At 41.2% G+C, this 18,359-nt stretch overlaps 1 protein-coding gene across 1 annotated transcript in view; it reads right to left on the bottom strand.

The window, feature by feature from the left end:
* The window catches only part of BLK (BLK proto-oncogene, Src family tyrosine kinase), a 96,764-nt gene that overhangs the window by 70,987 nt on the left and 7,418 nt on the right, over window positions 1–18,359 (bottom strand). The window contains exons 2-4 of the mRNA XM_089685912.1: window positions 15,237–15,339; window positions 7,496–7,550; window positions 3,054–3,147 (exon numbers count right to left, since the gene is read on the bottom strand). Of these exons, the coding sequence (XP_089542038.1) occupies window positions 3,054–3,147; window positions 7,496–7,550; window positions 15,237–15,338 (251 nt within the window). The 5' untranslated portion in view covers window position 15,339. The remainder of the gene's footprint in view (window positions 1–3,053; window positions 3,148–7,495; window positions 7,551–15,236; window positions 15,340–18,359) is intronic.

Genomic DNA, 18,359 nt, shown 5'->3' with positions numbered 1-18,359 from the left:
GTATATGGTTTTGGAGGGAAGGAAGGGGTCAGAATTGAAGGGAAGGAAGAGGTGATAGAATATAATATGTCCAGGAAAAAAAGGTAAGGTGGAAGGAAGGACAGAGAAAGGAAGGAGGCAGAAAGGAAGCGTAGAAAAAGAAGGGAAGCAGAGTTTCTAGTTTGCTCAGGAAAGAATGAAAGGTGGAAGGAAGGGGAAAGAAATGGAGAAAAAGGATGAGGACACAATGAAAGAGAAGGAGAATCAGGTGTAGAAAATAGAAGGGAAATCAAGGGGACATCAATGAAAGGAAGGTACACAAGGGAAGGAGGGATGATAGACGTGAATTCAATTTTTACAGAAAGATTTGTGTGGTGTGAGGAGATATGTCCTCTTAAGCCAACCACAGACATATCGAATTTCTGAACAAGCTGAATTATGGTCCATCTATGAGCATCAATCTATCGATCAACTTCATTACACAACCAGCCTGTCAGGTTTTTTTTTCGTATGATCACTACCAGTGACTATAGCTGCCAGCAGCGATCATTGTTTTCTGACAGTGGAGAAACTTTTCATTTTTATGTACTAGACAAATATCATCAGGACCAATCCCCTTTAGCTTGGACACAGACAGTAATAAAAAGCAGACAGAGGTTGTAACCCCTGACCGCACTATCCAAAACTAATAAAAAGTTTTGATTTTACATACACTTTACTAAATAAGAGAAATATGAAGTGAAAGTAAAGGGAAGAATGGATGGAAAGGGGGATGAATTAAGGAAACATTATGGTATGCACAGGAATGAAAGGTAGTGTAGAAAATGGATAGGAAGACAAAATGAACGAGAAGGGAAAAATAAGGAGGCAAATTAGACAGAAAGGGGATGAAATGGATGAAAAGGGAAAGGAAGGAGACAAAATGGACAGGAAGGGGACAAAATGGATGAGAATGGAAAGGAAGGGGACAAAATGGACGAGAAGGGAAAGGAAGTAGATGAAATGGAAGGCAAAAGGAAGGAGAATAAAGAGAAGGGAAAGGAAGGGGAAGAAATGGACAAGAAGGGGGCAAAATAGATGGGAAAGGAAAGGAAGGGGATGCAATGGACAGAAGGGAAAATAAGGAGACGAAATGGAAGGGAAAAGATAGGGACAAAATGAACAGGAAGGGAAAAATAAGGGGACAAAATGGACAGGAAGGGAAAGGAAAGGGACAAAATGGATGGGAAAGGAAAGGAAGGGGACAAAATGGACAGGAAGGGGACGAAATGGACAGGAAGGGGACGAAATGGATGGGAAGGGAAAAGTAGGAGATGAAATGGATGGGAAGGGAAAGGAAGGGGATGAAACGGATGGGAACAGAAAAGAAAGGGGCAGAAAGGGACAGCAAGGGAAAGGAAGGGGAAGAAAAGGATGGGAGGGGAAAAGAAGGGGACAAAATGGACAGGAAGGGAGTGTAAGGGCATGAAATTGACGGGCAGGGAAAGGAAGGGGATGAAATGGATTGGAAGGGAAAATAAGGGGAATAAATGGATGGAAAGGGAAAGGAAGGGGACAAAATGGATGGGAAGGGAAGGGAAAGGAAGAGGATGAAATGGAAGGGAAGAGAAAGGAAGAGGGATGAAATGGACAAGAAGGGAAAATAAGGAGACGAAATGGAAGGGAAAAGATAGGGACAAAATGAACAGGAAGGGAAAAATAAGGGGACAAAATGGACAGGAAGGGAAAGGAAATGGACAAAATGGATGGGAAAGGAAAGGAAGGGGACAAAATGGACAGGAAGGGGACGAAATGGACAGGAAGGGGACGAAATGCATGGGAAGGGAAAAGTAGGGGATGAAACGGATGGGAACAGAAAAGAAAGGGGCAGAAAGGGACAGCAATGGAAAGGAGGGGGAAGAAAAGGATGGGAGGGGAAAGGAAGGGGATAAAATGGACAGAAAGGGAGTGTAAGGGCATGAAATTGACGGGAAGGGAAAGGAAGGGGATGAAATGGAATGGAAGGGAAAATAAGGGGAATAAATGGACAGAAAGGGAAAGGAAGGGCACAAAATGGATGGGAAGGGAAGGGAAAGGAAGAGGATGAAATGAAAGGGAAGAGAAAGGAAGAGGGATGAAATGGACAAGAAGGGAAAGGAAGGGGATGAAATAGAAGGAAAGGGAAAAGAAGAGGATGAAAAAGATGGGTAGGAAAAATAAGGGGATGAAACAGACAGGAAGGGAATGGATGGTCAAGAAATGGACGAGAACGGAAAAAAGGGGATAAAATGGACGAGAAGGGAAATAAGGGAACAAATAGAAGGGAAAATGTGCAGAAAATGTACAGGAAGGGAGGAGAATGGAATGGACAGAAGAAAGATAATGATAAAAAGAGAAGATAATTTTATGTACAGGAGAGAAATGGAATGGAAAAGGGGAACAGAATGGAATGGAAGTGAAGGACAAGGAAAGGAAAAACATTAAGAGGAAGAAGGGAGCATAGGGGGTTATTTACTAAAACTGTATGATTCAAAATCTGGTGCAGCTCTGCATAGAAACCAATCATCTCCCAAGTTTTATTGCCAAAGCTTAATTAAACAAGCTGAAGTTAGAAGCTGATTGCTTACCATGCACAGCAGAAACAGTTTCTGAGTTCCTCAATTTTAGTAAATCCACCCCATAATGCCATGTGTGCTAAAGGAAGGGGGAGAGTGGAAGGTAAAGAAACTGATGGGATAGAGCAAGACAGGAGATAGAAGTGATAGGAAAGAGGCTAAAGGAAGGGGAATGGGATAGAAAAGAATAGAAAGAAAACATACAGAAAGGAAGAGAAGTGTGGGGGAAGAAAAGGAAGATAGAACAAAAGTGCAAATATGGCAAAGGAAGAGGATAAAAGATAAGGGAAATGGATGGAAGGCAAAATAAAGGAATTGTGGAGTTACACACATTTTTTAAGTGTCAATTAACAGAGATCAATGACTATACCAACTAGGATTTAAATCTGTCAGTCCAGGATAAGACATATCTGAAAACCTTTATCAAGTGTCTCACCACCCCTACCACCATCCATTGTATGGATAGAAAACAGAACTCACTCAGACAGGAGCTGGAGCTTCTCCCCTTTCTGTAGCTGGAGCTCCCCATTATTGAGTGGAGTGTAGTCATATATAACTGCAACAAGCTTCTTCTCTGTGCCAAGAAAGAGAGGGAATCAATAAGACGCTCAGCACTACTACACATTATTATTTTCTTTGTAAGGTATATCCTACTATATCACACATTGAATTTCTGAAGGGGATATGTCTGTGAGGGAATTATCTGTGGATGTTTATAAGTAATGCAATTATACATTACAAGTAGAATTATGTTGCTCATGATCAGATGGTGGGCATTGTCACTTTCAAAGGTTTTAGTATATTTTCCAACTGTATAATTAAAAGTATATATAAAGATGATTTTTTTTTACAGAGAGGAAAGGTTAAACCCCCATCAATGTTTCCCCTCTGCGTCCTATTGGGGAGATTTATTTTCACTTCACAGGAAATGAAAGGAAATCTCCCCAAGGTGGAGGGAGTTCCCCTCTTAGACAATTGTCACCAGAACAGTTGGAAGATCTCCCCTCACCTCTTGCTCTCATGACAACTCAACAATTTTGAATTTTCCATCACTTTCTGCGGTCTTAAAGTGTTACTATACCAAGGACCCTGTGTTCACTATATCTGGTCTCCCACAGTACACATAACATGGAAATTAAATTATTTTAGTAAATATAAACTGCTAAATACCTTTTCTCATCAGCAGTTAGAGCAGTCATGTGCCTTCTATCAGTGTTCAGCAGAGCACTGAGTAAAGCTTGTTGGAGGAGTTTTCTTTCTGCTCTAGGAGGATGCAAAACCCCTGACCTCTGTCTGGACAGTGCTGATTGGCCCTGTGCTGATCACATGCACTCTCTCTCTCTCTCAAAAAAAAAAAAAAAACTCTAGCAATACACACCAAACTGTGCAGAGTGTCTTCACACTATATGTCTCATCGGGAGACACAGGAAGAAGGGGAGGATCAGAGAAGTCAGGCTCAAACAGCATTTTTAAACAACGCAGAGGATTAAACCCTTCAGTTCTGCAGTGACTATAACAAGCATGCTTTACTGCATATACAGACTGAATTTACTGTTGTGGGTATAGTAACACTTTAACATCTTGCTTCATTCATGTAATTTCAATGGTGGACCACAGGGCTGCTGTTAGGCTCTTCTATGCTTCAGTTATGAATGAACAAAGTGAGTGATTGGCACCAATCACTCATTGTGTTCATTCAGGAAAGAAAAGGGCTGGTAAATGTGACATATTACCACACTCGACATCCTGAAGGATCCTATTGTGTTCTTGCAGCTGCCAGTGGGAAGGAAAGGTGGGAAGCTGGCAGCACTGTGGGGCCTTTGCATATGGTACACAGGGAGAGTGATGGGCGCACCGGAAGAGTAATTACTGGCACCAATCCCCTGTATGGCTCCCTTTGCAGCAGGTGAAAGATGGCGGGTAGTAGAGGAGAAGCCAGCTTTCAGCTGCTGCAAAAGAGAGCCATACAGGGGATCAGTTCAAGTAACTGTCCCTTACCTTGACGATGCCCCCCCTCCGCCCACATCTGATTCATCCAGCTGCTTGGGCCCCTCTGCCTGCCTGCCTGGACCCGTACAGGAGAACTGGTGGTAGCCCCTGAGTGTTGGCAGAGCCATTTATATCTTTCAATGGAAGCATGTTTGACAGTGTGACAATGCAAGGCAGGGATTGGGAGAAAGGCACAGGGCGTTGTCACTTCATAGCAGTAAGTGACTGAACAAGGACCTTCACGACAGGTATTTTTTAATAAAATTTGCACATTTTAAAATATTAATAATTGTGACTGATTTTATAATTTACTTTAAATATAAGCACAGCATATATATCTCATCCTCTGACCCTGCATTCTTTAATTAGTGTTAAAACAAAATCACATGACATAAGGGACAATGCCTTACAAAAAGGTGACATCATTGTGCCTTTTAGGCAGCATGGTTTATACAATATATTTAGCTCAAACCAAAAATGAAAAACAAAAATAAAGGGGCCTCCCCTCAGGTAAATCAGTAAATTCAAGGCTTACCATGGGCACCAATTCACTGACTCACCATGGAATGTCGGTGTGATCTATTTAACCCAAAAGCATCATAATAAACAACAGTCGGGCTGAAAAAACCCAGGACAGGAGGTTACTCAAGAGATCAGACAGTATAAATTAAAAAATGCCTTTATTATCAAATATGAAAAAAGTACAAAAGTTTTAAAAAACACATACCTTCACCCTTCAGCCGGACTGTTGTCTATTATGGTGTATATATATATTCAGCATGGTCTATACAGTTGTGCTCAAGACGTTCAGTGATCCCTTGATACCCAGCCAAGGTAAGGTTGACCAAGAAAGATTGCAGCCACAACTGCCAGAAGACTTGTTTGAGAAACAAAGAAAAACCCCACAGGTTTCCATTAGGAGAAATACAGGCTGCTCTGGAAGAAGACAACGTGGTTATTTCAAAAAACACAATACAATGATACTTGAATAAAAATGAGCTGTATGGTTGAGCTGCCAGAAAGAAGCCTATACTGGACCAATGCAACAAAAAAGCCTGGTTACAAAATGCCTAACAACACCTTGACATGCCTCTCTGGGCTTTTTTGGAGCATTGGCACAGTAAAGGCATCTTTCTGGCAACTCGACCATGAAGCTCATTTTTGTTCAAGTATTGTCATATTGTGCTCCTTGAAACAACCACATTGTCTTTTTCCAGAGAAGTCTGTTTTTCTCCTGAGGTTACCTGTGGGTTTTCTTTGTATCCCAAACAATTCTTCTGGCAGTTGTGACTGCAGTCTTTCTCAGTCTACCTGACCTTGGCTTGGTATCAAGAGATCCCTGAATTTTCCAGTTCTTAATAAGTGAATGATCAGCACTGACTGACATATTCAAGGCTTTGGATATCTTTTTATATCCTTTACGTTTTTATACAGTTCCATTACCTTGTTACACAGGTCTTTTGACAGTTTTTTTCTGCTTCGCATGGTTCAGTATCTTGCCTGCTTAGTGCATCCACGTGAGAGCTAACAAAGTCATTGACTGTTTATATACAGTTAGGTCCATATATATTTGGACACAGGCACAATTTTTGATTTTTTTTTCCGGTATTTACCAAAACATATTCAAGCTATAGTTATATAATGGATATGGGCTGAAAGTGCACACTCTCAGGTTTAATTTAAGGGTATGTCCATCCAAATTGGAGGAAGGGTTTAGGAAATGTGTCCAATACTGTATATATGGACCTAACTGTACAGACACTAATTGCAATTTAAAAAGCCACAGATGTGGGAAATTAACCTTTAATTTCCTGGTTAACCTGTGTGTGTCACCTTGTACATCTCTACCAAGGCCAAATATTCCAGGTTATGTAAACTTTTGATCATGGCCATTTGGGTGATTTCTGTTATAATTATGAGTTAAAAAGGAGCCAAACAACTATGTGACAGTAACTGGCTTCATATGATCACTAGCCTTATATAAAGGTTTTTTGGCACGATCAAAGATATTTTCAATATCAGTGCCAAAATGTCATAGTTACATAGTTAGTCTGGCTAAAAAAAGACAAAAGTCCATCTAGTTCAGTGGTTCTCAACCTGTGGGTCACGACCCCTTTGAGGGTCGAACGACCCTTTCACAGGGGTCGCCTAAGACCATCGGAAAACACATATTTCCGATGTGTAAAGAGCAGCTACTGTGTAGAAAGCAGCTACTGTGTTGAAAGCAGCTACTCTCTTAAAAGCAGCTACTGTGTTGAAAGCAGCAGTATTGGAGGTAAAACGACACTTCATGAATTATAATTACTGGGTAAATAATTTTATGGTTGGGGGTCACCACAACATGAGGAACTGTATTAAAGGGTCACGGCATTAGGAAGGTTGAGAACCACTACTCTAGTTCAACCATAAAAAAATAAAAAGTTCGAATCCTATCATAGCATGACCCGATTTGTTCCTGCAGGGGAAAAAATTCCTTCCTGATCCCCCAAGAGGCAATCGGATATTCCCTGGATCAACTTTACCTATAAATGTTAGTATCCAGTTATATTCTGCGTATCTAGGAAAGAATCCAGGACTTTTTTTAAAGCAATCTATAGTTACATAGTTAGTCTATTACTACTTTACGCTCTTTATCATGTACTGCCCCGTGCAGATAGACAGGGTTGAGGACATCCAAGAGAAGAAGCAGCACTGCAGCATTGGATTCCTTAGGGATCTTCTGGCACACCAGATTCATGGAATGCGCATATTTTCCCGAAGCCTCATAGGCTGCCTTACAGACACTAGAATGTGGGGACTCAATATTTCACGATTTCTGCCAGGGTATGCAAACGTTTGAACACAACTGTATATACACTATATTCAGCACTGTTTAGATGAAACAAAAATTGAGAATTAATATGTTCATTCAAACTAAAACACCGGGGTCTCACCTTCATGTGACTTTCTGTTTTGATGTACAAAATTCTGTGGTCGAGAGGATGGAATCTGTAGCCGAAATGACAAATGCAAATCAGACCAGTTGAATAAATTAAATTGAATGCAAGTCGCAATAATTCAAACACAATCCAAAGTTTTGCACCTCCTGATCTACAATCCCCTCCTCCAAACAAGCAGCTGTATATCCAAATATCCATTTCAGACTAAGGTGTCCGTTTATGAAAGAGAGAAGAGCTGTGATCCTGAGGATCGCAGCTGACCTCTCACTTGTACCAGTTTATGTAACTGAGCAGAGAACATGTTCCCAGCTTCCCATCACAGAACACAACCGTTCTGCCGCTTGTACACAACTGTCAGTTTATGAAAATGAGATCTGAAGATATCACTGGCCGTTCGTGTGAAATATCTCCGTCCCAAATTCTCCAGGTTACAGGTGGAGAATCGGGAGAGAAGCTGGTGCAACATGAGGCAGAATACTTCTTTCTCCAGAGGATTACAAATCAATATAAATTATATACTGTGTATATATATATATATATATATATATATATATATATATATATATATAATACAAATATATGTATAATGGTATATATATTTATTGCGTGACTGCCTGCGAATACAGATTATACTGAAATTGCGGCAAAATGCACACTGTGCTTCTAGGCACCATTCATTGCAAACGGAACCCAATATTAGGTTAGCGGACATGTGATATGTGACAAATGCATTGCAAAAAGCGCCAAAACAAAAGTGGAAAAAACGCACAACGCTCCATGACCAAAAGGTTCGTTTTGGCATTTTGTCAGTTTTTAAATGCATATTTTGATGCATATCTTAAAATGTGCAGCTTGGCCTTTTTTTTCAACTCACATTGTGGGGGTTTTTTTTACATGCATTTTAGCATTTTTTATATGTACATTTTGGCACTTTTTAACAGGCATTTTGGCTAATTTTTTAACACCCCATTCACACCTGTGCATTCCAGGAATCTGCAGAAATGTGTTTTTGTGCACATTCCATAAATGGATGCAAAATACGCTTGTGGTGCAATTAATTGTTAATGACACCCCAAATGTGGCTAAGAGATGCATGTTTTGCCAAAATGCACATAAAAATGTGCTGAAAGTGAGTGAAAAAAGCTCCAAAATACGTGTTAAAAGAAATACCAAAATATATGTAAAAAAATGAGTGATAAAAAATCTGCATCAAAATGTGCATTATATGTGCACCAAAGTGCACACTTAAAAAAAGCACCATAAAACACAATAAAAAAACTGCACCAAATTGCGTGCTTAAAAAAAGTGCCAAAATGTGGGTTAAAAAGGACAAAAATATGAATTTAAAGAATGCGCCACAATGTGTGATTTAAAAAACTGTATTAAAAACCACGGCAAAATATATGTTACTAAAAAGCCCCAGTGCCTAATGTTTATTATTTTTATGTAATAGCCTTTTTGACTTGGTTTCATTTTTGGAACTAGGCTGCTCTGTAATCTCACAATATCTCACGAGATCACAGGCAGCTCTCCTCCTTCTATTCAGATCTCAGCCGTTTTCAGAGGAAAAACTCCTCTCTTCTCCCTCTGAGAACAGAAGTTCTCCATCTCAAAAGTGCAGAGAAATGAATTGAGAATAAAAGTCTCAGTTTAATAAACGTACACATATAACACACAAAAAATAGAGCGCAACAGAAAGATTCATATAAATTCACAACCCCCTCAAAACATGGAAATGAATAAATGAAATAAAATACATATTATCTATCTATCTATCTATCTATCTATCTATCTATCTATCTATCTATCTATCTATCTATAAAATCTTATTTTTTTTTTTAATGGTTGAACTGGATGGACTTTTGTCGTTTTTCAGCCAGACTAACTATGTAACTATGTATATGTTTCATTTTATTGATTTGATATGTATTGCATTTTACGAATAGGAGGGGTTATGCATTTAATTGAATCTTGCTGTGAGCATTGTACTTAGATTGTAAGCGCCATGAGCAGGGCCCTCCTATTCTTTCTGTATTGAACTGTATTGTAATTGTACTGTCCCCCTATATATCGTAAAGTGCTGTGTAAAATGTTGGTGCTATATAAATCCTGACTAATAATAATAATAATTGTAGATGAATAATATTCAATTGTTTTCAGCATAAGTCAAACACAAGGCCAAAGGGCTGATTGTGGCCCACCAGTCCAATTTACATGGCCCTCGCACCCCTCGGGCAGCTGAAACAAGAGGAAGGTGGGGGCTCTTGACTTTTGATGGTCGGTTGGTTCTTGACATCTGATGTAAGGGAAGGTAGGGCACTTTGCACATCTAATCTTACAGATACAACCAGCCCTTTGAGGTCAACCATAATGCTGATGCAGCCCACAATGAAATTGTGTTTGACACCCCTTGTCTACAGAGATATCACTGAATTTGTAGCACACGTTTCAGTGTATTGCTGGTCCAGGGGCGGACTGACCAATCGAGCACTCAGGCACTGCCCAAGGGCCCAGGGTCAGTAGGGGGCCCCATGAGATGCCCCTGGTACCTTTCATTGGCTTTTTCATAGGCTTTTTTGGGTGTGGGCGAGGACACGGGGGCCCCACAATCCCCTATTGCCCGGGGGCCCCATGAGTTGTCAGTCCGCCCCTGTGCTGGTCAAACACAAAACAACACAATCGCTCAGTGACAGAAATGCAAGTGGATGGTTCAATAAATAAATGCTTTCATCAAAGAGGGATGTTTAGTCTTGATGGAAAATGGCTTAACCACTTCAGTCTCTGCGATATACTTGTAGTATGTGATGTACCGAGATATACATTTGCAGCTACAGGCATCATTCTGGTATCTTTGTTTTCAGCTGACAATGCTTCTTCATGAAAAAGCAATCCTAGCAGCTAATTAGCTGCTGGATCACTTTTACAGTTGGTGGAAGGGGATCCCCAGCTGCCTTCCCTGGCTCTCCCGTCCCACTTAGGTCAGCTGACCATAGAGATGATCGAGGATGAGAATGACCTTGATCATCTCTGGTCTAAGAAACCGGATGCGATGAGTATTTCACCAGTTTGTAAACAAGCAATTCCTGGTTTGTATAAGCTTCAGATCAAACTGATCGTGGTTTGATCTGATGCTTTGGAGGCCAGAAGAGAGATCTGAGGGCTAATAGACCTGTCACGGTCCATGCTATCATAAGGGATGTTGTTCAATAGCATTAAAAGTGATAAAAAATAATTGTGTAACAAAAAAAAAAATTAAATTTGCTATCGCAAGGGATGTTGTTTAATAGCAATAAGTGATAAAAAATAGTTATTGTGTAAAAAAAATCAAATCAAATAGATAATTAAATTTTCTATCACTTGATGTTGTTCAATAGCAATAAAAGTGATCAAAAAATAGTTATAGTGTAAAAAAAATCTAATCAAATAAATAATAAAATAAAATAAAAATTTCAAAGCACCCTTGTCTCGCCGTGCTTGCGCTCAAAGGCGAATGCATGCGTCGGTCCCGCACGCATTCATAAATGGTAATCGCACACACATGTCAGGTATCATCGGGAACATCAGAGCAAGAAAAATAATTCTAGCACCAGACCTCCTATGTAACTAAACTGGTAACCTATAAAGGCTTTTAAAGCATAGCCTATGAAGATTTTTAAGCATTGTAGTTTGTTACCATTCTACAAGTGTGCAAAATTTTAATGTGTTATATATTAGGTATCTATTTACTTGTTATAACATAATCTTTTATATTCTACCAACAATTTGGTATTATATTGTGTTTTTGTGCATTAAAACTCATTAAAGTGTATATTTTCCCCAAAAATTGTGTTTTTTATAAATACTGTGTAACTTAAAAAATGGCAAAACTATTTTATTCTCTGGCCCCTGCTAAAAAATATATATAATGTTTGGGGGTTCTAAGTTATTTTCTAAAACAAAGATTTTTACAGGTAGGAGAGAAGTGTTAGAATAGTCTTGGGATCAGGGGCGGACTGACAACTCATGGGGCCCCCGGGCAATAGGGGATCATGGGGCCCCTGTGTCCTTGCCCAAACTCAAAAAAGCCTATGAAAAAGGTACCAGGGGCATCTCATGGGGCCCCTACTGACCCCGGGCCCTCGGGCAGTGCCCGAGTTTCCAAATGGTCAGTCCGCCCCTGGGTTGTACCTGTTTATCTGTAGCATTCTATTCTCTACAGACTTCTAAAGCAAACATTTTACACAGCATTCCTGAACTTTATAAAGCAGAGGATGGGGATATGATGTCACACAGTACACAGCACAGAGAGGAGAACTGAGTGTATTCTGAGACCTGAGTGGAGTGAATGGACACACCCTCTTCTACACAGTCTCATAGGGAAACATGTAGCACTGAGGCTCTAAGTTGCCTGCTGTGTGCTGCAGGGGTGTCTCCTGAGATTGTCTGGTGTCGGCCTAGACTCTTAGAAGTGATTCATGCAGATAGCAGAGAAAAGGTTTACAACCACTTTAAGTAATGACAAAGTTACTACTGAATAAACAGGCGCATAGCACAAAAAGGAAGTGAATAGATGTGAGAGCCAAAGTGGTTAAAGAGTATCTATAGCAAAATCTTTTTTTTTAAGTTACTTTGAAGTTCAGTTTGTCTTGGTGATCATTGTCAACATGGCTGAAAGTGAAGAAAAGTCCAAACTTTTAGGTTGTCAACATAACCAGAATACTGTAGAGGGGAAGCGTTCCCATGGGGCACCTCTTCTACTGACGATAACCAAAGAAGAGATTTTCCAATCTCTTTGGACAGATTTTCTCTTACTTGCTGTTATATATTTGGGACAGGATGTGAACGTAATTCTCACCAATGGGACACAGACATTCCCTACTCTGTTCAACTTTTTTATAAGTTTTGGCATTGGATACTATTTTTTTCACATACTGTAGGCTTATTTTATAAAGCTCTAATACAAGGATGGATATCTTTCTTTTAGCTATGTGACTGTAAATTTCCAATCTCATTGGACACTAAAAATAACTGTCACATAAAATAAATCACTGTGTTTAAGCTTTGTGAATTTAACCTCATGTCTGTAAGTGTAATGGCTGCTTTAGTCTAGCAGTCTTCATTATCAAAACAAATGTGGAGGAAGACAATCTGGGTAGTGTTCCCCTGATGCCAACAAGCCCTCACTGATCTTTATAACCAGGAAAGCGGGTTTGGAGGAACCTGACACAGAATGCAGGTAGGTGCAGACTATTTTTTCCACTGTAAGTGGTGCTCAACTGGAGCGGTACTGCAGCTGGAGGGGATGTCAAGAGATACTTGTTTCTCTATGGTTTCCTTGGTCCCCTGGAGCAGTGTTGTGGTTGGTTATACTGCATCCAGGTGACCCTGGTGGCCATCTTGGGTCAGGCAGAGTCTTTTTAAGCTTCTGCCCCTGGGTTTTGGAGCACATTTGCAAAGTGGCTAGTGTAGGGAGAGGTCACTTGTCTGTCTGGGGCAGCACTAGCGATAGGGAAAAATGCCTGAGGAACAGGGAAGGTGGAAGGCCTTAATCTGTATTCCCACAAGCTCCCTCTTGACCGGACCAGCAATGCCGCACTCCATCTCCCTGGGCAGACACTACCTCTAGCTCAGGCCTACTACTGCTGACTCTTCGCTGCACTGACTGTGAGCTCCTGAATGAGTGTTCCCCTGCCAGGTTGTTGTAAATGTTCTGCAAGTTCTTCAATACATCAGTTACTGCATTCCGTGATTTCTGCCGCTTCACCTCGCACCTACTCAACACTTATATATAAAGGGAGAAACCGCGCTGTTCCTGTGGAACCCCAAGACTGTAATTAGTTCTCATTACTTCGTTTCTTCCAAGAGATTCTGTAGGTTTGTTGACTCTATGAAACTTGAAAAGTCCTGTCGTGAGCCGGAATTTGTTCTGTGGGTTCAGTTCTCTAATGTGTGGTTTTCTGCACTCCACCTCCCTAGGCAGACACTACCTCTAGCTCAGGCCTACTACTGCTGACTCTTCGCTGCATTGACTGTGAGCTCCTGAATGGGTGTTCCCCCTGCCAGGTTGTTGTAAATGTTCTGCAAGTTCTTCAATACATCAGTTACTGCATTCCGTGATTTCTGCCGCTTCACCACGCACCTACTCAACATTTATATATAAAGGGAGAAACCGTGCTGTTCCTGTGGAACCCCAAGACTGTAATTAGTTCTCATTACTTCGTTTCTTCCAAGAGATTCTGTAGGTTTGTTGACTCTATGAAACTTGAAAAGTCCTGTCGTGAGCCGGAATTTGTTCTGTGGGTTCAGTTCTCTAATGTGTGGTTTTCTGCAGTGTGCGTAGGTTGTATTTATGGTATTCCTGTGTGTGTGTGTGGTGTTCCTGTGCAAGGGTGAGAGGAAATCACACTGCAAAACCCAGTATTAGGTAAATACTCTATGTGTTCTGCAAAGAATATCTTCTAATCAGTGATTGTGCATTTGTTGGTACCATGTTTTTATTTTTATGGTATTAAAGTGTGAAGATGTATGCTACACACCATACGTGGAAGGAGCTAGAATGATTTTATATAGAATATAAACATTTCTTAATTACTGGAAATAATGCTGATGATGTATGGCATATTGTGGTGAGCACAAAAAGTTGAATGCTCCTGGATTATGCCCATTTTTTATAAATAGGCCCCAATGTTGGGTTGTGTTCGGTGGTGATACTCAATAAGAAATCCATTGCCACCGCCACATGTGTACATTCCCTTTTCAAATTAAGGGGGAGGTTGGGGGAGGTGAAACCATGATTAAAGCTGGCCATAGACAAGGGGGATCAAACTCAATTTAATCACAGACCGCATCAGCATTATGGTTGCCCTCAAAGGTACTATTATTTCTGTAACACTAGATGTCCAGAGTACCCCCCCATTACATCAGATTTCAAGAGTCCCCCCACCATCAGAAGTCAAGAGTCCTGCAGTGCTGCTGTCGGGAAGAATCTGGGGTCAGAATTTGGATGCAGTAAGTGCAGGGTCTGGAGGAGGTCCAGAGGAGGGCTGGAGTCAGCTGCTAGAGTATACTGAATATTGAAACCAAGAGAGGCAGAGATGAAGGGGTGCTGCGGATTCACTGAGAGGTGCAGGCTCTGTAGGAGGAGTTCTGTCTTCCTCTCACCTGCCGACTGCTGACACGGGGGAAGAGACAAGCATCTCTGTGACTGTACAGAGAATCTCAGGATATGATGGAGGAGTTCTGTCCTTCTCTCTGCTGCCGACTGCTGAGAAATGTTGGGGACATAGATGAGGGGGGTGCTGCAGCTGCAGGAGAGGTGTGAATGAAATGACCTGGTGGGCCAGATTTGACCTGTGGGCCTTGTGCTTGACATTTCCCATAGACAGATTTAAATTTTTCTAGTCTAACAAGAACATGTTGGATTTCGATCAGCAGGTGGCTGTTCCCGTTTGCAGAAGTCCATCATTGCCTATTTTTACCACCCCCTGACCACAAGTGTAAACTAGGCCTTAATGCAAATGCTCAGCAGTTTTAACCCTTCTCTACTCTAAAAGGGCTTTGGCTTTTTATACACTAATGAAGGTACGATGCCAGGGGTCACAGTTCTTGCTGTTGGAAAGGGAGCAGGAGTCTGTTCATATTATATTTCTACCAAGATTCTCATTGCTACAGGTGATATAGCACATGTGGAGCATTACTATTACTCTTTTATATTTAACAAAAGAAACATACACAAGTAACAAAGGTGAAGACTTACTGTTGGTGGATGGGAAGCTTTGAAAAAGGTACCATGACCGGGTCTTCTCACTTCATATTGGTCCTCTCTCTTCCAGACCTTCTTACTAGAACCCAGACCCATCCTTAGAGAATATAGCACAACATTATAAAGTATCCCTACAATATGTCTCGAAATCTCAATAAAAACAATGCCAGAAAAAAAATCTACAAAACGCCTGTTAATTCATATGTATGTTCCTCTACATTAAAGTGTATCTCAGCCCATGAAGACTAAAAAATAGCTATTTGTTTACCTAGCACCCAACACATAGTTTACAACTGGGATGCAGTTTTCTGAATCAATCTTCAGCTTGAAGCAAGAACCAAGTGTGGTGACAACAGTAAGCCTGGGAATATTTTTCTATATCTTAAGATACACTCAATGGCCACTTTATTCGGTACTAATAATAGATAGGATTGCCTTTTCTATTAAGAACAGGTTGGATTATTTGGAGATAAATTAAAAAAAGGTGCTGAAAAAATGTCATTTTGTATGCTATGGATGGTGTAGGGAATGACAATGGGGTTTTTTTGCCCTCAATGTCCCATTGGGAGAGGACAAAACAAAGTTCATGTTTTCCCCATCTTTGTTTAATTTTATATCTACTTGACAACCAGCAAAGTATCATTTGAAGTATCACCGCAAACATCAGATTGAGGGCAGTAATTCTAGCACAAGACCTCCTGTGTAAATCTAAACTGGTAACCTGTAAAGGCTTTTAAAGTGTAGCACTACCCTTGTGAGGACCGCTGTGTTTCAGGATCCCTCTAAGTTCTGCACTTCCAGGCAACACGCATTTTCTGCTCTTGCATCCACATTCAGTGAATATTCCATCAGCTTGGTTTTTGTTATTTTATTAGGGGAAATAACTTGGATAGGGTAAAAGGAATTATGGGATGCCCAATTTGACTCAATCAATGCACGGGGACAATGTCCTTCCTATTTACAGAAACAGATCCTGGACTGTTCTTTTCCTTGAAAGCCATCAGTCATTACAGATAAGTAGCAACAGCCCATTATGGGCTAGGGACTTGCAGCCCCTCTGAAAGATAGCTTAGCTTGGTGCAAACTACATGCAGAGATGTCTCCTCTCCCCTTTAGAACTGGTCCCAGCTCCACAACCTGCAGACACTACCATCCCTCCTAGTGGTCGTGAAGATCTCCCAGGACAAGGATAAAGGATTGAGCCCAGTGCTCTGCTTTGGAAGCTTGCTACATGTGGCAGTCTCTCCTTTTGTGAATCCCAGGGTGTGCTGATGTACTCACTCTGTCCTCTTTGCTCCCACTGCTCCCAGGCCTTGATCCTGTTCATGCCGTGACACTAAATGGACCCTCCTGAGCCAGTCCAAGCCCACCCTGGAGGCCAGCCCCCCTAGACTTAGGGGACCCCTTCCAGGCCTCAGCACTCCATCTTCCACTCAACACCCCTGCCAGCCTGACTCTCCCATATTTATGCGTTGGTCTCATTACTCTACTAGGGCCTCCAAACCTGGGATTGGTTAGACTCCCATAAACATTCAGAGTGGGTCTCCACCCCTTCCACCCACTGGCTTCTGGAAGGTTCCATGGTCCCAACCTGTTAAGCCATCTAGCCTCACCTGCAGTAACCTGCCCTTATTCATAGACTCACACAGTTACCATGAGTTATCCACAATAAATTTACCTACACTACTCTAGTAGCACACTAGAGGGTGCTACAAAAGCACCACCTATGGATAATTTAATTTACGTTGTTGCACGGGAGCAGGGGTGGACTGACCATTTGGAAACTCAGGCACTGCCCGAGGGTCCAGGATCAGTAGGGGGCCCCATGAGATGCCCCTGGTACCTTTTTCATAGGCTTTTTTGAGTTTGGGAAAGGACACAGGGGCCCCATGATCCCCTATTGCCCGGGGGCCCCATGAGTTGTCAGTACGCCCCTGCACGGGAGTGCGCAATTTATAATGTGACCTGTTTGATATCTTAGTGTAAAATCATGTTTTAAGTATTAACGAACAATTGGGTATTATATTGTGTTTTTGTGCATTAAAATTCCAAAAAGTGTATTTTTTCCCCAAAAAATGTGTTTGAAAAACCACTGTGCAAATCCCATGTGATATAAAAAATTGCAACACCCACCAATTTATTCTGTAGGGCCTCTGCTTTAAAAAATATATAATGTTTGGGGTCTCTAAGAAATTTTCTAGCAAAAAATAAAGTTCTTTACTTATAAACAAAAAAGTGGCAGAAAAGAAGTCCTGGTGGATATATAGTACAACCTTTAAATACATTAATAAATAAATACACACATGACAAAACATTCCATAGGACTATGAATTATGAATTGCAGTTCCTGTCTCTATTTGTCTAAATAAAAATTCAGACTGAGCTATATGATAATAGGGATCAGTCACCTCATTTGGGTGTAAACAGCAGCTTGGGCTAAATAGGAGAGAAGAAGAAGTGTCTCTAAGTGCAGCAGACCACTTTAATATATAATAAAAAGTAGGAATACTCACATGTTTGTAGAGTAATAAAACTATGTAGGGTATTGTGGTGTAGAAACACCATGGGGAATGGCTGTCACTGGTGCCTGTATTAAGTCTTTTAATTCAAGTCTAAATGTAGAAACACTCACATGTGTGGCTAACAATAGTTAACGGTGGGGTGGTAACCCGGGTGAAGAGCCGTCATCTTACTGCGATGTGGGGAGGTCAGCTCTCGGCTGGAACAGCGTGGTGGCTGGAGGGGAACAGCGGTGAGGCCGGCCGGCGTGCACGTCCTCCCTCAGAGCCGGATGGAACGCACGCTGGAACGTAGCGGCGGCGTGGCCGTGATGACGTCAGATCCCAGGGTACACTGCGACGCGTTTCGGAGCATGCACTGGCCGTGGAAGGCGGAAGTGCGCTCCTTTTTCAAGCAGGGAGAGGTGGATGAACAGGGGTGAATATATAGGGAACGTGAGTCTAATTGATCAATTACCAATGAACCAGTGATTGACCATTGCTGTCAGGTGAATAGTGTAAAGTCATGGATGTTAAATGGGGGGGTAAAGGAAATCAAATGGAAAAAAGAGAGGATGTAATAAATAAGAAAACAGAAGACAAAAGAAAAATGATGAAA

Source organism: Staurois parvus, unplaced genomic scaffold (assembly GCF_062004578.1).
Source record: "Staurois parvus isolate SC_StPar_1 unplaced genomic scaffold, SC_StPar_1.0 ptg000388l, whole genome shotgun sequence".
Lineage (NCBI taxonomy): Eukaryota > Metazoa > Chordata > Amphibia > Anura > Ranidae > Staurois > Staurois parvus.
Note: the sequence above shows the minus strand (reverse complement) of the source record. Positions and strands in the feature narration are given on the sequence as shown.